We start from the raw sequence: 21,789 nt of genomic DNA on the forward strand, positions 1-21,789 counted from the left end.
CCACAATCCGTTTTGGAAAAAAGGATAATAATATTAATTGATAATACATAATTTTAACTCTAAAACTCTAATATTCTTTTTTAAAGAACCTTATAAATAACTTTTTTTTTTTTTTTTTTTATATAATATATATAGAAATAATTCAATTTGGCAAGAAGATGTCACAGAATCAATGACAAATAGAGGCATCCATCAATCATATGATGGACGCCTTTAAAACAAAAGTCGTAATTGTGGTTTTGTCTGCACCGAATCCCCACTCCATACGTTGAGGGAACAAAGCATGTGGAAATCATGTTAAAACTCGCTGCTAATAATTTGCTTTTTCTTGGGGACCATTTTAGTACGAGTAAATAAAGATAAAATTTATTTTTTACCCAAGTTTTTATTACTTTATTATTATTAATATTATTATTTTATGTCCCTTTTCTTCATCACCCATTGTCGCCCTCCCATTTCATCATTATTTATTGTTTTCTAACTTTAATATTAAATATTTTTTTTCGAGTTTTAAAAATATATCTAAAATATTAAAAATAGAATTTATAATTAGGACCACAGTTTTGAGTGTATGAGTTTTTAACTAATGGTCTATGTTAATATTGACTTCTAAAACATGTTAATTAGGTATAACCCGATCGATTAATATAGATTTTAATCGTTGAATTTAAGTATATGACTGTGAAAAATAAAATCAGTGTTCAAATCGAATTTTTCTAGTAAATCATGTCGTTCAACTGTGATATCTAAATTAATGAAATAGGAACGCCAAGATAATTAAGCTATGCTTCAACAGACTTCAAATTTATTATTCATGTATTAACGAATTGTCTCAACCGGGTTCGCCGTCAAATTCATATGCTGATTCATGAAAAATAAGTTTGACAATGGAACCGATTGTTGGGATATGAGCGATCTAACACCGATGTTTGAAACCGTACTAATTGTTCGAGTGGGTAAAACAGACAAAATTGAAGATCGAAAAAACCTACCGTGCCAAAATTGATAAAACCGTATTTAAACTTAACTGACTAATGATTTTTAGTTTTATCCTTTAGATAGTTAGACCGAATAATATAAATTCTTCAAATAAGTCGAATCGAATTGGTTTTATTGATTAATATTCAACGTCAATTATTATTGTATTTTAAATTTATTAAAATTTTAAAGTTAATAATGAACAAATATCTTTTTTATTTGTTGTAATTTATTTATTAGTTTTTTTCCTTATCAAGTTTAATTTTTGTTACCATGTATAATTATTTTTTTATTAATAAAAATCAGGCATGAAATATAAGGCAGGCTAACAATTATTATTCCAAATTTAATAGAAATGAATTTTTCGATTCACCCGTTTAAATTTACTGAACATAGTATTTTATTATATTATTTAATTTGATTCGATTAGATCGAACCGAATAAATTGACGGTTCATTGACTACAACCGGAAATGAGTGGATATCTGTGCCAATACTCGTTAAAAGAATTTCCGTACATTACAACAGAACCGGTTCGAACCGAAAAAGTACCGGTTCAGCGCCAGAGCCAAGAGAAAGCCGGTAACGCTGACTCCAAGGACCGAATCAGAAGTTAAGTATTTTTCTTTTTCTTATTTTTAATTAAACGTCCCTGGTCCATCTCTCTCTCTCTCTCTCTCTCTCTCTCTCTCTCTCCTGGAAACTCAAGCTAACAACGTAAGTCTCTCATCCCTTTCTCTTTCCATCAGCATTTGGCATTTGATCGACCAAGAAACTCATTCGGAGTAGCTTAGAGGAGCTAATTGCAAAATAACAAGCATTGGATCGGTGAGGATATTGGCGAAACAGGTAATTCGAATTCATCTTTGATTGACTCACTCTCATCTCCTGTGCTAATGGACACAAGAATATCGAAAATTAGGGCTCAAATTGAGGCCTCATTATTTTGTACTGTACATTTCTGTTATCTGCTTGGTTGATTCGGTCGAAGCTCGGCTAATTTCTGTAATTCTCCGATGTTCATCTATTTTTCCTGTTTTTTTTTTTTTTTTTTTTTTTTTTTTTTTTTTTTTTTTTCTGTTTGGAGCAGTTGAGCCATTGGTATGTACTTTGACCACTGCCTGCCAAATGAGTTGATGTTTTATCGAACTAGATTTGTTATGTCATTTACAATTTCCATTTCTTTAGAAATAATCGAAGTAGATGCTCTGGAGGAGGTTGATCCAGAGCTCACTCCGACGTATTTCAGGGGATTAATCTTGTGAATTTGACTATGTACAGAATATAATCGCACAATTCGAAGGAATTGAAGCGGAACTGGACAAATTTTATGGTGCACATTTCTAATTGAATCGTTCTCTCGACTCTGAGTGTATTGTCTTGGTCATTCGGTAATTTCTAACTTATTAGACATTGAAATGAATTTCTTATGGAGTTCTCATCTTGTGCTCCGTTTTTATAATGCATAAAATTGTTCTGTCATTGCTATCTGTATCCAGAGGATTGTTCTTCGGGATATCTTCACTGTTATTTGATTTCTAATTTCTTGTGAATTTATCATCCATGGCATTATTCAAAGTGCGGTTAAAAATATTAATGCTGAACGTTCTTAAATGCTAGCTTGTTTAAGTGAAAGTTAACCGTAGAATTTTCCTCTCTTCCAGTTTTAAACAAATTCGTTCAGAATTTCAATTTTTCAAGTGTAACTTTAACGTGCCAAGGAGCTTGGACAAATCTGCGATATAAACTTATTCGAATAATTTAGATTCTCTCTCAATGACTGCAGTAGTAAACTGGCTTAGAAGATCAACATTATTGAGCTGTTCTTTTATTTTATTTACTTAAATGTTTTTTTTGGAGTTGGGCAAAGTTTCCACTTCAATCTTTTCATCTACTTTTTGATTGATATTGCATTTCTACATAACAATGGAGGAAACGTGATCTACCACTACAAGATTGAATTTAACAGTCGACTTATGAGTTATACTTATGTTTCAGTTCAAGTTTCTTTAGAATGTGTTTCATCGCTCTCATTTTTATCCATGTAAGATTTGTAATTTTCGTTTTCTGATATTATACCTTAACATGATGAAATTTATGCGTTTGTTTTTGCAGCTTGGTCGGACACAATTTGGAGAATTGCCTTAAATGTTCGTTGTATGCGTTGAAAGAATTGAACATGAATTCTCAGTATAACAGCAGCGGGGATTTCTATGCGGGCAATTTATTGCTTAGAAACCAAAATCTTTATTCAGGTTCAAGACCTTCCAGTAACGATAGCTACGCGCAACATGTACGCACATGTAAGTCCACGAATTATCTCTGTAATTATTTTTAATAATATTGATACATTCAGAAAATTACAAATTGATGTTTTCAAGTAAGAGTTTCCCTATCTCAATGATTCTATTTATAATCGCACACGCACACTTGAGAAAACTTGATTGCTAATGATACGATGTAAAGAATTGCTCCAGGATAGCGTTAGTCACATAATATGTTGTCAAAGAAAATGGTGATCTTGTTCGTTGCGTTAGACAGACTTACTCTTATCCTTTTCCATAACCAAATGAAAGTTCTTGCTGTATTTGGCTGAACCATTGCATTGGGTATAGTTAAGTTTTTGCTGTATTTGGCTATTACATGTTGCCATGCATATATTTCTTTTCGGTTGTTTCTTATTTCACAATTGATGAGCAATGAAATTGTGTTCTGTGAATCTTCCAGATGGACTCCCGATGTACCAACCCAATCATAACAACCCAGTATCGATGACACAAGCCAACCAAATGTCGATTTTTATGAACTCAGCCCATACACCGCCCGTCTCATCGCATCTGGAAAATTTTGCATATGATCACATCGCCACATCATCTTTTTTAGTAAGAGATGAAAGTTCAAGTTTCAGGAAAGATGGCGAGGACGACTTCATCAGAATGTTTCAAGCTGAAGCACCTCGTCAACCCTGTGACGAACTTCTACAAAGCATTGTGGAATCATCGTGTGTTGGCAATTCTACTCCATTCAAGGGAACGAAAGACTTTGGAAAGCAGAGAGATCTAGAAATTGATCTCAACAAGACACCAGAGCAGAGACCCCCCAAAAGAAGACAGCATACGCCCGTGGTATTCTCTGGAGAAAGCTTTACTGATTTGCTTAATCTTCCATTAGATGAAAATTTAAGCCTTTACGAGGAAACACAGGAGAATTTTGTCACAGTTCCACTAGATGAAGCAACTCAGAAACGACATGATGAACTCTTGAAAGATCTCACGGATACATTATCTGCGGGCATTTCTGAACCAACGAATGAAGCGGAGAAGGGCAGCGATCAAGTAATTGATCACAAGACAACAGAGCAGAAGACACCAAAGCGTAGAAAACATAGGCCCAAGGTTATAAAGGAAGGAAAACCCAAAAAGTCACCTAAGCCTGTTACACCAAAGATTTCCAAGGAAACCCCATCAGGAAAGAGAAAGTATGTAAGGAGGAAGAACATCAAAGAAGCTGTTACTCCACCTGAGAATATTATGGAGATTAAAGATTCGAACCCTGCAGCTAAAACAAAATCCTGCCGGAGAGTAATAAATTTTGAGATGGAAAAAACTGGAGATGAGGAGCGGGAAAAGGAACGAAATGAGAAGGATATGCAAGAGAACATGGGGAACTCTTGCTTCATTACGAGATCAAACGTTCCAGGCTTCAGCACTCAAAGTAATGGTATCTGTGGAACAAGTCCAGATGTTCATGACAATCATCGGCTGGGAACACTGGTGGCTGAAAGTGTGCAACCTTCAATACAGAGTTACATTGCTCGTATGAATCACATGATGACCTCTCACATATCACAATCCGAAAGGGAGGCAGCTGAGAGCCCATTAAACAGTTCAGGATACAACAAAGCAGAAAGTTTGTTCAATGTTCTAAGAATTTTAGATCAGGGAAAAGGATATCAATATCAAACCGGATTCAGCAATGGATACACACCTGTCGAGCAAAACATCCGTGCAGAAGAAATGGAGAAATTTGCAACTACAGCTAAAAGAAATACTTATTATAAGGAGATGATGGGGATCAACTCAGCATATTCTCAGACAGTTCCAAATCATCAGTCTAATATTAATGAAGCGAGGGGATCAAAGAGAGGCTGCCTGCTTACGGCTCAGCCCACACAGTTGTGCTCGATTACTTCACTGGACTCTTCAGTGTTGTGTCAAGAGGCGCTTCAAACGGGTGAGTTCCACAGACTAGGCAGCAGTACAAACGTAGGTTCCTTAGAAATTCCTGGGAAGAAATTTGAGTCTGGACTCTATTCAACCCTCCATAAAAGATATTCTACTATCCAACCAAATGAGGATTGCTCAAGGCACCTCAATACAACTGGTTGCAGTCCTACCATTTCAGTTGGTTTTACTGCAGAAATGAAGCAGGCCATGCTAAATGGTTATCATATTAGAAGTAACCAAATCACAGACAGACAAAGTAGTTGGACTAAAGAAATTATTGGTGACGGGCATATTCACTCAGTCGTCCATGGAAACAATTTTCAAAGGCGACAAGTCTCTCACAATCTGCACCCAGAAATAAATAGGATGTGCGAGACCTCTGGGTTGAATACGGTTAACAGCCATCGCTCTTTGATTATTCGTGACAAATGTAACATGCTCCAACCATTTCCTCATCCGAAAGCCTCAGAACAATGGTATGCATGCAGACAACCTAATAATAGTATACTGACAGTAAGGCAAGCCTGCCAACCCATGATATCAGGTTCGCTAGCAACAAATGTACAGAAACAAGGCTATTCGTTTGGCATGCAGCAATTCTCCGCTAAAACAACAAGTAAGTACATTTAACTCTAAAGATGAGGAATTCGATCTTGCCGTGAAGTACTAATTATAGCCTCTTGACATTGGTGTAGGTCTACTAGAATATGAGATCACACGCAAATTGAAGAGTCTCAGTCTTAAAGACGATGAAGGAGCCACCAAGACGGAGCAAAATGCTATTGTTCCATATAATGGAAATGGTGCAGTAGTTCCATATGTGGAGTCTGAATATTTAAGGAAACGTAAGGCACGACCTAGAGTTGACCTTGATCCAGAGACGGAGAGAATATGGAATTTATTAATGGGCAAGGAAGGAATCGAGGGCATTGAAAACCATGAGAAAGACAAGGAGAAATGGTGGGAAGAAGAACGGAAAGTTTTCCGTGGTCGAGCTGATTCATTCATTGCAAGGATGCATCTTGTGCAAGGTTCATTTCTTAATCTTCCTATCAAATTCCTTGAATCCCGGATAGAACACTGGTTCCTTTACTTGAAAATTTCTATTGATTAAAATGTCAGATAAAGAAAACCAAAACGAAAACTACAAAAGGCTGGTTAACAAATCTCAAATCGTTCCTTGTTTTTCTTTAAACATAATCTGCAGTTCAAAATAAAAAGGCCAAAACCAAAATGGTTTTACCAAGTCTTTTCTTAATTTTTATTTTTGGGTTAAATTAGAATGTCTTTAAAATTTTCAGATTCTTATCTATTTGGTTACTGACTTTTAAAAATGTCTAGAATATTTCAAAACTTTCACTTTTGTATAAATAAGTTTTTGAACTTTAAATTTTTGTGTCTAAACAAATCTTTAAATTTTGAATCAATTTTGTTCAATTTTTCTATATATTTAAATATTTCATCATTTGCACGTTTTACTTCCATAAGTTCACATGAATTACAATTAAAATTTTGTTTTCTCGATTAATGAACAGGAATTAGAATTCATTAAAAAAAAGATTAATTTATTTGTATATGTATGTTTAATAAAAGATTTAATTCTCTTGTACAAAAAATAAAATGGAAAATGAGCATTTAAATGATCGGAAGATGTGTAATAAATATGCAAAATAATACTGATAAAAAATATATGGGAAGGAACTTGAAACCTCCAACTTTTAGTTAAATGTATTTGTCTAAACTAGATGAGATACATATTCTAGTTTTATTTTATTTTTTAGTAAAACAAGTAGAGGTATAGAGATTTATGACTTCAAAGGAAAAAATATATCTCGATTATAACTTAGCTATGGTTACTTAGCCAGAAAATCAATTTAATTGTATCTTAAGCAGCCAAAAGTTTTGCAGTTCCAAGTTAACACGTTTTGCAGGAGATGAATAAAACTGTCTTGTATATTTGTGGTATATATATCGAAATTCTCTTGGACTCTTTGCAGGAGATAGAAGATTCTCACGATGGAAAGGATCAGTTGTTGATTCAGTTATAGGAGTTTTCCTAACCCAGAATGTTTCGGATCATCTTTCAAGGTATAGGCTTATCATTTCGGTTAGAACTCTAGATCAAGATTATCTTTGAAGCAAAATTATAAACAAGTGGATCACTATTTTTCATCTTTCTTTACAGCTCTGCTTTCATGTCGCTAGCTGCACGATTCCCTGTAAAATCTACCAGCAACTTTAGAACTCCGGATGAAGTTGAAACAAGCATAGTGGCCAACGAGTTAGCAACTTGTCTACAGTATCCGGCAGATTCTATAAGATGGGATGGTCAGGAACTATCCGTGCCAAGCTTTGAGATGCCCCAGACTTCAATTATCCATCAAAATCACAGAGTAAATTCGGGGACTGAAATTTTTTTCACAGAGCGGGGAGGTCAAATTGTGGAGGAAGAAGTCATATCCTCACAAGGTTCCTTCGACTCCACAATCACACAAGGTACTGCAGGGGCCAGATCATGCTCTGGATCCAACTCAGAGGCAGAAGAACCCATTGTAAGTAACAATTCTAACAGCACCCATTATTCAAATTTCACAGATATCAAACAAATGGAAACGACCACCGTGATTGAAAAACCCTTCAGTGACAAGAATAGAACTTCAGTTTTTGATGAAGTCTCAGAACATAAACACTGGCAATTACCAGATGGAAAACAGGATTCACTAACATCAGAATGGAATGAGATTGACAATCTCAGCGGCCATTCCTTGTTTAATTTCCTTGTAAATATTGAAAACCAACAAAAACAACTGCCAGATGCTCCTTCAAACAATCAGTTGTGCATGACCTCCGACTGCGGGGTATTGGAGGTTGAAGGCCGTGAAGCATTCAGTGAAGAGAGCATATCTTCAGGACCATCGATAATATCTGGATGCTCTACAGAAAAGAACATGACTTGCCATAGGTTAAACACCGAGGATCCTGACCGAAGTTCGGATAAAATCAGTGCTGAAGAGAATAGGCCAGCAAGAACACAAGAAACAACCAGGATGGAGCATAGCGAGTCTGTCAGTGAGCACTCAGTGCACCGGCAGGGTAATGGTATTCAATTGACATCTCGTTGCGAGTATAGTCTTCATGACAATTATAAACCATGTGAGAGGAACAACACTTCCCCATTAGAAAGTGCGTCAGTTAGCAATCCTCCCCCAGAATTAGATACACCAGCGAAGAAAAGTGCCCTCTCAAATGTCGTACATGTGCATGCTCACACAGAAAAGTTGCTACCCGGAAAGGGCAATTTGATAAACTTTTCAAATAACGAGGCCCATTCTCTATCTCAGGCAGATAATGAGGGAAATATTAGCCCTTCAAAAGCAAAAAGAAGAAAGGTCAATAGTGAGAAAAATAGTGCAATTGATTGGGATAGTTTGAGAAAGCAGGTGGAAGCCAATGGACAAATAAAAGAAAAGGGCAAGGATGCCATGGATTCAATAGACTATGAAGCAATCAGACTAGCCAACGTTCAAGAAATTTCTAGTGCTATCAAGGAACGAGGAATGAACAACATGCTAGCTGAACGAATTAAGGTACGTGCAACCAATTGAAGTCTTTAAAGGCCAACTTTTACTACACCAAGCAGTAACAACTACTCTTTGCATCATAAAATAATGTTGCAGGAGTTTTTGAATCGTCTGGTAACAGATCATGGGAGCATTGATCTTGAATGGTTAAGAGATGTTCCCCCAGACCAAGCAAAGTACGACCTTAAAATTTATCAATTCTAGCATCTTTAACTGATTTACTTATTTGATTTATAGTTATATAATATTAAAAAGATGTATACCTGCTGCAGGGATTATCTACTGAGTGTACGAGGATTGGGTTTGAAAAGTGTAGAGTGTGTTCGTCTATTAACACTTCATCATCTTGCTTTCCCTGTATGATTTCTCACAGACAACCAATCGTTTTTTTAAAAGCTTTATAGAGGGGCTTCTAATATCATCTTACATGGCTCTCTAACTAGGTTGACACAAATGTTGGAAGAATAGCTGTTCGGCTTGGATGGGTTCCTCTTCAACCGCTACCCGAGTCACTACAATTACACCTTCTAGAACTGTAAGTAACACTCGACTGATGAATGGTCAGTTTTCGGTAATCAGAAACTTGTAACCTCCATTCTTTTTGTAGGTATCCAGTGCTGGAGACCATTCAAAAATATCTATGGCCAAGATTATGCAAACTTGATCAACGAACACTGTAACCTCTCAAAACATTCATTATTCATGTTTGATGACTAAACAATAGATTGAACTCAAATTCTTTTGAATTCAATCAAAGCTATAACCTGACCAAATGTCTATTCCACAGGTATGAACTACACTACCAATTAATTACATTCGGAAAGGTGAGTCGTAGTGTCCAATTTTTCACACCCTTCCATATATCATTGTCGTTATGTTTGTAGACTGACTTTAAATGCAACTTGTCATTCCTAATTGTGACATCAGGTGTTCTGCACAAAAAGCAAGCCAAATTGCAATGCATGTCCTATGAGAGGAGAGTGCAAACACTTCGCAAGTGCTTTTGCAAGGTTTGTCAATTTCTTTCGAATTGCATGTGTTGGCGATCTTGTCTATACTGACACCATCGGAAACTGGCTTTCCATATAATTTGGTATCCGGTCGAGTAATCAAATAGAACTACAGACTAATCTAGGTATATTGACATACTGATGTCACATAATACCAAAGGGAACAGCAAAAGGGCAAGAGGAATTTCTTGTATAGCATGAAAGTCCAATGCCATAAATTTCGTTCATAAATATTGTCCACTCGTTTGTCTATTTACTTACCTTTTCAACTCTGAACTAAAACCCAGACTGTATTTAGTGCAGTGCCCGACTTGCTCTGCCAGCACCGGATGAAAAGGGCATAGTGGCTTCAACCAATCCCATCGCCACAGAGAAACAGCCACCTATAGTCACGAGTCATTTGCCAATTCTTCCTCCTGAAAGCACATATGCAGAAAATACCTTGGAAACCAGCAAGTGTGAGCCAATAGTTGAAGTACCAGCGACACCAGAACCCGAGCCCAACGAGATGACTGAAAGTGACATTGAAGATTTGTTCTACGAGGATCCTGATGAAATTCCTACCATCAAACTCAGCATGGAAGAGTTCAAAACAACTTTGCAGAACTACATCCCAGAGGGTGATATGTCTAGAGCTTTAGTTGCATTGAACCCAGAAGCTGCCTATATCCCAACGCCAAAATTGAAGAATGTGAGCAGGCTACGGACAGAGCATCAAGTGTAAGTTCTTTTTCTCGTTTTTCATTTTCTTAATATAAAGAAAGAAGACAACGAATTAAAACAATTAACGGCTCAATTATAGAAAATACCCTTAATCTTATTACTTATTTCAAAAATACCCCTTTATTTTCGGAAGTTTCATTGATGTCCGTAAACCTTCAGGAAAAAAAAAAAAAAAAAAAAAAGCTCACCCGTGTTAATATATGCTAAAGAATACCCCTGTATTTTTTTTGTAGTTACGAGTCAGAAAGATTCCTTTTGAATTGGAGTCCCGTCTTGAAGTTGTTGGACTGTTTTTTCTTTTGTATGCACTTGAAACTATGTAATGCACTCTATAACTCACTTCTTTATCTAAATGCAGGTATGAACTTCCAGATTCACATCCTCTCTTAAGAGAGGTAAAATTTCCATTTTATTTTGATACAAGCAAAAGTAACGTACTGACTTTGAATATATAATAACAATTGGTTATTTGAACATACAGATGGATAGACGAGAACCTGATGATCCAAGCCCATATCTTCTAGCAATATGGACTCCTGGTAAGCAGTAGTCAGTTCTATAAAGCAATGATTTTCTGTTCCTTTTATCTGCCTCCCTCCTTTCCCCTTTTCCATTTTGTTAACCTAGAGGGAGTGAGGGCAAATCATCAAAAAATTTCATGTTTCATGGAAAATAACTGTTTTAACCAGAAAGAGAAACTATCTTAATTTCTTCCTTAAATCTCCAGGTGAAACAGCAGACTCGATTCAACCACCAGAACAAAGTTGTGGATCTCAAGACCCAGACAGGCTCTGCAACGAGAAAACATGTTTCACATGCAATAGTAGAAGAGAAGCTAATTCTCAAACAGTTAGAGGAACGCTACTGGTAAAGTACAAGTAACATTACCTTGAATTCAATACGATGAAAGGCTTTTATTAGTCCCTTAAACTTTCTGCACCTCCCTATTGCAAAATTACAGGTGCCTTGCAGAACCGCAATGCGAGGGAGTTTTCCACTCAATGGAACATATTTTCAAGTAAACGAGGTAAGTCCTGTCTAACACCTATCATCATTGGCAGAGAAATAAATAGTCGTTAGAAAATCTATAACGTTATCAAGTTGGACAATTATGATTTAAATTTAATTAAATTTGATTTGAAATCCGAGAATTGCTGTTTAAATTTGAAATCCTTATGCTTTTAAAAAGTAATTGATGTAAGGATAACTGTTACTGAAATAAGAGAATAATAATCCAGAAATAAATAAATAATTTTTATAGAGAAAAAATTTAGATATATATATATATGTTAGAGATAAGTTTGTGATAAATTGTAAAAAGAAGTTTGGAAAAATATTAAAATTTTTAGTGATATATATATATTAGAATTGAAATAAAAGTAAGAAGGAAATAAAAATATTAGTGGGGGAAAAGGATAAACGTTTTGATAGAATTTTGGAAACTTTTTAGAGAGAAAAATTAGAAAAGTATTTATGAGAAACAGAAAAAAAAAATGCATTATCAAACATATCCATTAGAAAAGAAAACATAAAAATAACAACGAAACGTTAGTAAAATTTGTATGTTTCCTTTTGTTTCTAATTTATAGCCAACATGCCAACAAAATACTTCAATAACATGCCATTTCAAACTCGCAGATGTTCGCAGATCATGAATCCAGTTTGAAACCGATTGATGTTCCAAGAACATGGCTATGGAACTTACCTAGACGAACCGTCTACTTCGGAACATCAGTATCATCAATATTCAAGGGTAAGCATGCCCAAAATTCTAGATTATGCTTTAAACAAAGAAGATCATACTTAAAACCGCACTTCCATCTATGAAAAATTACTGATGTATCCATTTCATGGAACTAGGCCTTGTGACGGAGGAGATTCAGCAATGCTTTTGGAGAGGTACGTATTTCCTTCCTTTACAAATTTCTTGCATGATGGCCTACGTTTTATACCTAGTCACAAGATAACATAACGTAAAAATAGTTAGTTATTATATAATTATATTAAAAGGTTAGAAACTAAAAAAGAAAATTATCCTATGAAATATAGAGGTTTCAGTTGGAATTGAATGATAAGGTCATTAGTTCCAAATTATAATTTTTTAAATAGTATTATTATTTATCGCGACTTCCTCACCCAAAAGCTAACACCAACTTTTTCTACTAAGCTCTAATCTCTTCTATTTCTTGTATTAACCGGTTGCCAAAAAAATTGAGAAGAACAAGTATTTACTGACTACATTTTTAAAAAAATAAAATGGTTATTATTTGGACCATATAGCGATGATTTCAAGATCTTATCCGTTTCTTATAATATATAGACCAACAATTCAACTTTTATATACGTTTTAAATATAACAATTATTCCAGTATATATTTTCGCTATTAGTAATTTGAAAGAAAAAAAACTAAAGTTTTACCTATCCTTACTTACATCGTGTATTTAACCTATATATACATTAAAATAATTTTATAGGTTTTAAAATTTATGTGACAAACTTACTATTACAAAATATCTATGAAAAAAAAAACTTTTTGTATCATAGATACTAATAGTTCTGCCAACTATTAGTCATACATAATCATTTCAAACATATTTGACATTAGCGCATTGTTTCAACGGAGAGCTCAACATAATCATGTTTTTAAGTTCTTGAAATGTTTGGGTGACACCGTAGATTTGAATTAATATATTAAAAAAATAAACTGAAAAAATAATTCAACCAAACTTCTTTAACACTAGGATATACATGTAAAACATAACCTTCTATAATTAACTAATTTGTTTAAGAAAAGCATCTTTTTATATGTAAAGCTTGTCATTTCTTTCAAGATGACGTAATTAAGGTGAAATATACACATTAAATTTTAAATTTTATTTTTAAAATTCAAGAAAAAGGTTTAGCTGGTGTTGTATCATAAAACTTTTCTAGTAGAGGTCCATTTAGCTTACCAAAAAAAAAAAAAAAAAAAACTATTTTTCTACTCAACTGGAAACAAATTCAAAAAAATTATGTATAATACTATACTATATTATATATATATATATAGTATAATAGGAAATAAATTGTAGAAATTAACTGTAGAAAACTAAATCCCTACAAGAAGTAAATGAAGTTTTTTGCTTGAACAAAGATCGAAGGACGGAGAGACAGAGGTTACCCTCTTTCACCCTGTAGAAGACATCTAACAATTCAACTTATAAACCAGACAAGATACTACTTTGTTAAAATAAGGAAATTTATTTTTTAATTAAAAAAAAAAAAGCAAGAAATAAAGAAGATGCTATCTGCTTTGTTTTTTTTTTAAAAAAAGACCTGTCTTCTTGATTATTATTATTATTATTATTTTGGATGGACTGAAAACACAAAGCACCTAAAAATAGAGTTTAGCAAACTTTGATAGAAAACAAATAGAAATCCTTACATATTATAACCTTACAATTATAGAGATATAGCGATGTATTCTCCTAAGTTAATATTTGATGATATGGATATTAATATGATAGTAGTATACCGTTTGTGTCACAATAAACTTGCTAGTTCCTGTGAAGAGTGGAGGGATAAGGGAAAAAAAATTACCAATTCCTGTGAAGAGTGAAAATAGTTCTGGTAACTCTTACTTTTAAGCTGAGGTATAACGAAAAAAAATTAGCCAAACCAAGGAGAATGATGTCATGAAGTAACAGTGTATGCTTAACTACGTGGAACAAATCCACGAATTGATGGGCTAGTCTCACCGGCAAATGTCAGGGTGAGGGTATGCAAGTTGAGAGATTAGAGTTTCTTGCTCATACATTCATGGGCTCTACCTGAAAGTGGTTCTTCACTAGGTCTAAGTTGGGAAAAGATTTGGCTCTCTAATCTAAGGGAAAAAAAAAATTCATGTTTTGATTGGTTATCCAACTGCTATTTTAAGCCACCTCAAAAGACGAGATGCATTTCAGAGATACATTAACTTTAGGTCTATAATTAGGAACGAACATATCAGCAGCAATCAATGAGTTTGCCAGACTAAATGGCTATTAATAAAATGGAGATGGTTAGGATTTAGATCCAGTTTGGGTAGAGTTATAGAAAAGAACTAAGGCTCGCCTGACCACAACTCATCTCATAATAGTAATTTCCTCAGCCTGGTCCCCATTAAATTTACCTTCAATTTCTCATCCTTATCATGATTTCAAAGAACTCTGAAATGTTTCTTTATCTGAGCTCTATCACCATCTCATCAGGAATAATACCCCCCAAAATTATACAGCCAAATGTTGTATTTAAGAGCTTCAGTGAGTTTTTTTATATGCCCCCATAACATGGTCTCTCTACATGCTCATGAGGTGTATGTTAGTATCTAGAAGAAACATACAAAGGAATTCGTACCCAAAGTGAGAAGATGATCACCTTGATAATTGGTATTCATTCCCTGATGTACCAAGCATCTGATCATCCGTAGCTGTGGGAGAAAAAAATCCAAGTGATCAGAAAAACATGAGTGAATAAAATCTTCTAGCTTATAGGAGTTAGTGTCCTATATAAACAACAAACAGATATCCCAAGGGAAATATGGTATAATAGTAATAGACAGTAATAATTCACAGCGATGGCATAATAGTAATAGACAGTATGCAAGAACAATCAAAGATGATTATGACTAGATTAGGGAACATTAAATATCTAATTTTCCTAATTTGCATTTAAGTAGAATCTTATCTTAGTATGTTGTGGTTGTGTAACACTATCAAAGATGATTGAGCCTCAAATTATATTCCCATTTGTGTGTCCGTGCAAAAGCTAAATTGTGAGTAATGTTGCAGGCTTTGTTTGTGTCAGAGGATTTGATCAGAAAACCCGGGCACCACGACCTCTGATTGCTAGATTGCACTTTCCAGCAAGCAAGCTAGCCAAGGTGAAAAATGGACATACAGAATAGCGAACTTTTTATGCAGAAGGCAGAAGGTAAGAGCAAGAGCAACAGAAAGGATTACTGACTGCTAAAGAAGATTTTCGACTAACCTATTGTTCTAGATTTTTAATTATTCTTGGTCTAACGTGCAATGCAATCACTGCATGTTCGCCAAGCGGGAAAGGAAAAAATTACCAAATTGAAATTTTAGAATCCATAAGTGAGATGTAGTCTCTGCCCTACTGATATTCTTATGATTATTCTCAATTCATGCTCGAAACAGAGCCGATTCTTCAAATGATGCCTGCGTCTAATTTCTCTTTAAGTAAGTTCTAACTTTTTTGTGCTTACTCAGTATATGAATGGTGAAAAGTTTAAAATTGCATCTGTTACAGAGAAAAATGAATGCCAGATCAATATAAGTCAGTGGAAAAGGTACCCAGAATGATTTTGCATGAAAAGATTTTAGTGACGGCATGAATTCAGATATGATAAAAATGTAAACGCTAAAGCAATAACAATGAAACAAACTTGCAAGTCATTTGTGTGTACCTCACAAATGGATCAAGTGCGCCCTGCCGAAAGCTGCAAGCCTGCAAGTAAGAGAAAAGGTCAACTATGGAACGGGGATAATCAGAAAACTTCCAAAATTTGAAATTGAAAATAAAATGGGAAGCTACAAATAATGCAGACACACTCTTGACATTCAAACCAGTACGCACTTGACAAAACAATGCCAGACACACACTTGAGATTCAAACCAGTACGCACTTGACAAACCTAGGCACTTGACATTCAAACCAGGAAGCTGACCAGTACGCACTTGACAAAAACCAATGCAGACACACACTTGACATTCAAACCAGTACGCACCTGACAAACCTAGGCACTTGACATTCAAACCAGGAAGCTAACAAGTACGCACTTGACAAACCAATGCAGACACACACTTGACATTCAAACCAGTACGCACTTGACATTCAAACCAGGAAGCTATTTGCACAGACAGCTACTGAGCAAAGCAAATAATGCAGACACACATTTTACATGACATTCAAACTAGGAAACCAGGAAGCTATTTGCATAGACAGCTACTTCGTTACAAAATATGAAATCTCTGATCAAAGATTCAAAAGGTGGAAAGGTATGCCAATGGAAAAGGTGGAAAGATATGCTAATGTGGAAAGATTGAGTACGCAAATAAAATCTCAAATAAAATCTCATCTAAAACATTTAAGCACAACGAGTTGAGAAACTATAACATGAAAATCCATGATTAGAAGACATTCAAACCAGGCGATTTGCATAAACAGCTATTTTACCGTATATGAAACCTCAAATAGTTGATAATCACAAATCTATGATCAAAGATTCAAAATGTGGAAAGATATGACGAGGTGAGTATGCAAATAAAATCTCATCTAAAACATTTTAAGCACAAGAGTTAGAAAGTATAACATAAAAAATACAATGGAGGCAAATAAAGTCCCATCCAAAAATATGAGTAAGATAATGCAGTGAGGAGGCAAATAAAGTACCAGTTACCCGAGTAGGAGGCAAATAAAGTACCAGTTACCAGAGTAAGATAATGCAGAGTGAGGAGGCAAATAGAGTCGTCACCAGAGTAAGATAATGCGGAGGCAAATAAAGTACCAGTTACCAGAGTAAGATAATGCAGAGTGAGGAGGCAAATAGAGTCGTCACCAGAGTAAGATAATGCGGAGGCAAATAGAGTCCCAGTCAAATGCAGAGTAAGGAGGCAAATAAAATCCAATCTAAAAACATGCCCCAGTCACCAGAGTAAGATAATGCAGAGTGAGGAGGCAAATAAAGTCACATCTAAAAACATCCTATCTAAAAACATGCCCCAGTCAGTGATAATGCATCCCATCTAAAAACATGCCCTGTAATGCATCCCATCTAAAAACATCCCATCACCAAGATAATGCAGAGTGAGGAGGCAAATAAAGTCCCATCTAAAAACATGCAGAGGAGGCAAATAAAGTCCCATCTAAAAACATGGAGAGTGAGGAGGCAAATAAAGTCCCATCTAAAAACATGCAGAGTCCCATCTAAAGTGAGGAGGCAAATAAAGTCCCATCTAAAAACATGCAGAGTCCCATCTAAAATGCAGAGTGAGGAGGCAAATAAAGTCCCATCTAAAAACATGCCCCATCTAAAAACATGCAGAGTGGGGAGGCAAATAAAGTCCCATCTAAAAACATGCAGAGTTCCCATCTAAAATGCAGAGTGAGGAGGCAGAGTGAAGAGGCAAATAAAGTCCCATCTAAAAACATGCAGAAAGGCAAATAAAGTCCCATCTAAACACATGCAGAGTGAGAAGGCAAATAAAGTCCCATCTAAAAACATGCAGAGGGAGGAGGCAAAGTCCCAGTGACCAGACCAATAGATAATGCTAGGCAAATAAAGTCCCATCTAAAAACATTTAGGTAGGAGTTAGCAACTCTAACATATAACTTGAAAATAAAGTCCCATCTAAAAACATGTAGGCACCAGAGTAAGATAATGCTGAAAAGGCAAATAAAGTCCCATCTAAAAACATCTAGACAACAGATTGATCAGAGTAGTTGAAGTTGAGGAACTCTATCATAATTGAAAGGGGTGAAAAAGCAATCCAAAGGTATACGTATTACTGTATGTGTCATTGTAAAAAATACAATAATATAATATACAGCACAACCACACATGTAATGTCATAATACGATCCACTCCAGACAAGATATTCTATAGCTCTTCAACCTTTGTCTGCTAGTTGCTAATATATCTCCATAACATAGCTTGCTTACATCAATTTCTTTGCTAGCATTCATAGTTTGAATAACAATTGTTCAGTCCTCCTATTTCAAAAGTTATCTTGGCAAATCAAGTATAAGAGACAACTATTTATTTAAAGATTATAAGAGTTCATAGAGAATTTTAAACAGTCAGAATTCGATCTTTTTCAGGCCGGGCCGGACAAGATAGTATTTGAGAGAAAAAGAGTTATCTATTGCAAACATTATACAGATGTACAAGTATCTGAGAGAAAAAAGAGTTATCTATTGCAAACATTATACAGATGTACATGGTTTCATGCAATTCAGACATCATCTACGGAAGCAAACATTATCAAGATATACAGACTGATATCATGCAAATCAGAGATCATCTATGAAAACAAATTCCAAGCTAGTTTATCACAAATCTCACCGGCCAAAACCATATCCAATTAAATAAGTTAGCGTACTCAAATGAGGAAGTATCCCAATCCACGTTATTTTAGACAGGTAAAGTTGTTTAATTATTTTATATAGATAAACCTAAAACCATAAATCTTTTATTACAAGTGATGACATAAAATAACTTCTAACGAACTCATGTATATATTCTTAATATTCTCCTATCCCAGGTATATATTCTTGATGTTGTTTAATTATATGGTAGCAAAAAAAAATCTATTGCAGTTAAATACATCTCAAACAAAGGCAGGTGCACACAAGAGCCCAATCATAACAGAAACACATCATATACATCAAAAAGAAATCTAATAAGACATTAACAAGGCACAACACATCATATACATCAAAAAGAATTCTAATAAGACAAGACATGCACAAGCTCGAGAGCCCAATATAACAGAAAAAGCACATTATATACATCAAAAAAATTGTAACAAGACATCCATGAAAATAACTCAGGTTCAATTAGTAAAAATGATAATATAGCAACCATTCTGGATTACAATACAAGCTCTCAAGAGCCCAATCATAACAGAAAGCAATCATATACATAAAAAAAATCCTAATAAGACATCTATAAAATTAACTGATGTTCAAAATGATAATAACGACGATAAACACAAAGAGAGGTAAAAGATAAATAACAAGTTCATAAATGTTATTTTTGTACATGAATTGAGGGGAAATGTGTCTGTATGTATTTTACTGGATACATATCAGGTGTGATAATAACGACGATAAACACAAAGAGAGGTAAAAGATAAATAACAAGTTCATAAATGTTATTTTTGTACATGAATTGAGGGGAAATGTGTCTGTATGTATTTTACTGGATACATATCAGGTGTGATTGTAGTTATTGAGACAAGATGAAAATGTATGTGCACAATTAATTAACCAATCACATCTTTATAATCAAAATTATTCCATGAATTAATCTGACAAAAAAAAGTGGTAAAATTTTAAGATTTAATTAGATGACAGTGTTTTAAAAATTCTCCAAAAAAAACATTTTAAATTTACAAAAGATTATCACGTTCTCCACAATTAAAACCACGATCAAATACTTTCCGCCAGATCTTTGGTATATCAGTATATCTCTACTAATATATCAGTATATCTCTACTCATATATCAGTATATCTCTACTCATTTAAGTTAAAATCTCAAGTTCATAGAGATATACAAGTTAAACAAATTTTAAACGACAACAAACAGACAAAAAAACAATAAACCTTTGCTTAATCTCGAGTACTTTTGTACTCAAAACATTAAACAATCATTTTACATCAAAATTATTCAATCCCCTCTGTCGATGATATCCTCTCAACAAGATTCAGAAATTCTAACCTTCTTCAATTGACAATTAACAGCATTTGTCAAATTTTCGCACACAACATCAACATCCGTAGCCATATAGCAAACAGTACACTCACAAAACAACATCCGTAGCCATATAGCAAACAGTACACTCACAAAACACTTTCTACAGCAAGAAGTAAATTCACGCCTTGTCTCGATCGTCCATAACAACCAGAGTAACTAAAACACGCCTCCAGAAGAGATTAAAACTAAATAATCCAATAACACCTTCAAGAAAACGAAGAAAAACTACGCCAGAAAGAAAAACAGAACAAAACGTTTCTCCCTCTCTCCCTCTCTCTCTTATATTTCATCATCTTATGGCAGATCGTACGGACACTAACATACAGCTTCTACAACCACGAAATCTCCGGATACAAGTGAGAAGATTCCGGAAAACCAAAGGAACAAAGATAAGCATGACAAACAGAGGAGAATAAATCACGAAAACCTAGGGTTTTTCAATCACATCACAAGTTCCAATTGAATAGAAAGAAATCAAAAAAGTTAAAGCGCACCTGTGAATGATCCGGCTTGAATCATAAGAATCCAAAAGCAACATCGACGAAGCTCCAAGAGTTTGGCGATGAAGAATCCAGAGAGACGGAGACAGGTGATGAATGAATGAATGAAGGAAGGAAAGAAGAAACAGGTATGGCGAGAACCGATAAGTTTCTAAATATGGAGAGCTGTTTTCGAGGGACGAGTCTCGCGCCTCTTTGTCTTTACGAGTTCCCTCCGAACTATATTTAAGCGCGCGGGGTGCATGCCTTTTCGGTGAAACGTGGGGAAAACAAAATCCCAGGACAAAATCGCTTTTCTTGCTTGAAATCCGGGATGTGAGACACAACAAATTTTTTAAAAATAAAATGAAGAATAATAATATATATATATTAATATATGAAACTAAACTAACGCCATATCTAATCATCCAAAATAATTTGAGCTTAATCATTTTTTTTCCCATGAATAACCTATTTTAAAATAAATATTTTTTTTTTTTGCATCATTAAATATTTTAAGTTGCAGACACGGTGAACTTAATTGTTTGATTTAAAGTATAACCAACGAACTCAAAGAATAAGTCGTATCTTTCTATTTTTAGAAATACCTAAATATTTAATCTTTTAATTCTTTTTTATTTAAAATTATGTATTTGTGACAGAGGGTTTATTAAGAAATAAATACTTTTACAATAGTATGATATTGTCCACTTTGAGTATAAATTCTCGTAGTTTCTTTTTTTTCAAAATATTTCGTACCAATTGAGATATATTCTTTTATTTATAAACTCATGATTATCTCTTTAATTAGACATGCACTCCTCACCAACCGTCCTCAACGGGGTTATTAAAGCTTGTCTTCTAGAATAGTATTACTAATCAGTAGTGCATGTCTAAGCACGCTAGAAAACCGAGCACTTGATAAGTATAATAATTTCGTGTTGAGATACTCGCGACATAGCGTATATGATATGATTGTCAGAAAAACAATCCATTAAAACGAATTTATGGTAATTCAATAATCACATTTAAATGTAATTTTTTTCAAATCCAAAATTAAATTGTTTTAAAGCGATCAATTAAATAAGCATTTATTTAAAATGCAATTAATAACAAACAAATGATTTGAAGAAGAGTATTCCAAACTCAGTAAGTAACATTTCATAAAGTTATTTTGTTTAATGCAAGTTATTTATTTACTAAAAAATCTGTATTTAGTTTACTTTGTTGAAATAAGAAGATTTGAATGCATCATAGCTTGTATTCGCATT

The 21,789-nt window shown here is 34.4% G+C and overlaps 1 protein-coding gene and 1 long non-coding RNA gene across 10 annotated transcripts; one reads left to right on the forward strand and one right to left on the reverse strand.

The window, feature by feature from the left end:
* Nucleotides 1–1,635: 1,635 nt before the first annotated feature.
* LOC111781585 (transcriptional activator DEMETER) lies at nucleotides 1,636–15,713 on the forward strand. 3 transcript variants are annotated; one of them, XM_023662271.2, is made up of 21 exons: nucleotides 1,639–1,826; nucleotides 2,259–2,368; nucleotides 3,093–3,280; nucleotides 3,705–5,819; nucleotides 5,899–6,234; nucleotides 7,201–7,291; nucleotides 7,389–8,790; nucleotides 8,881–8,960; nucleotides 9,057–9,141; nucleotides 9,228–9,319; nucleotides 9,392–9,460; nucleotides 9,572–9,608; nucleotides 9,712–9,794; nucleotides 10,098–10,514; nucleotides 10,876–10,912; nucleotides 10,999–11,056; nucleotides 11,245–11,384; nucleotides 11,479–11,544; nucleotides 12,156–12,270; nucleotides 12,378–12,416; nucleotides 15,327–15,713. In XM_023662271.2, the coding sequence occupies exons 3-21, from the start codon at nucleotides 3,157–3,159 to the stop codon at nucleotides 15,440–15,442; spliced, it is 5,502 nt and encodes a 1,833-aa protein (XP_023518039.2). In that variant the 5' UTR covers nucleotides 1,639–1,826; nucleotides 2,259–2,368; nucleotides 3,093–3,156; the 3' UTR covers nucleotides 15,443–15,713. The 3 variants fall into 3 exon arrangements, with proteins under 3 accessions (XP_023518053.2, XP_023518039.2, XP_023518047.2); XM_023662279.2 differs by lacking the exon at nucleotides 2,259–2,368; XM_023662285.2 differs by lacking the exons at nucleotides 10,876–10,912; nucleotides 10,999–11,056; nucleotides 11,245–11,384; ... (2 more) ...; nucleotides 12,378–12,416; nucleotides 15,327–15,713 and having other exon boundaries at nucleotides 1,636–1,826; nucleotides 10,093–10,231.
* LOC111781605 (uncharacterized) lies at nucleotides 7,805–20,749 on the reverse strand. 7 transcript variants are annotated; one of them, XR_015419776.1, is made up of 8 exons: nucleotides 20,534–20,749; nucleotides 15,968–16,008; nucleotides 14,914–14,965; nucleotides 14,033–14,061; nucleotides 12,321–12,469; nucleotides 11,406–11,562; nucleotides 10,056–11,308; nucleotides 7,805–8,569 (listed from the first exon to the last, which is right to left on the reverse strand). It is a non-coding gene; the product is annotated as an uncharacterized LOC111781605 (long non-coding RNA). The 7 variants fall into 7 exon arrangements; XR_015419774.1 differs by having other exon boundaries at nucleotides 14,033–14,103; XR_002813005.2 differs by lacking the exons at nucleotides 14,033–14,061; nucleotides 14,914–14,965 and having other exon boundaries at nucleotides 10,056–10,457; nucleotides 11,015–11,308.
* Nucleotides 20,750–21,789: the final 1,040 nt, after the last annotated feature.

Source organism: Cucurbita pepo, chromosome 1 (assembly GCF_057944985.1).
Source record: "Cucurbita pepo subsp. pepo isolate OVF chromosome 1, ASM5794498v1, whole genome shotgun sequence".
Lineage (NCBI taxonomy): Eukaryota > Viridiplantae > Streptophyta > Magnoliopsida > Cucurbitales > Cucurbitaceae > Cucurbita > Cucurbita pepo.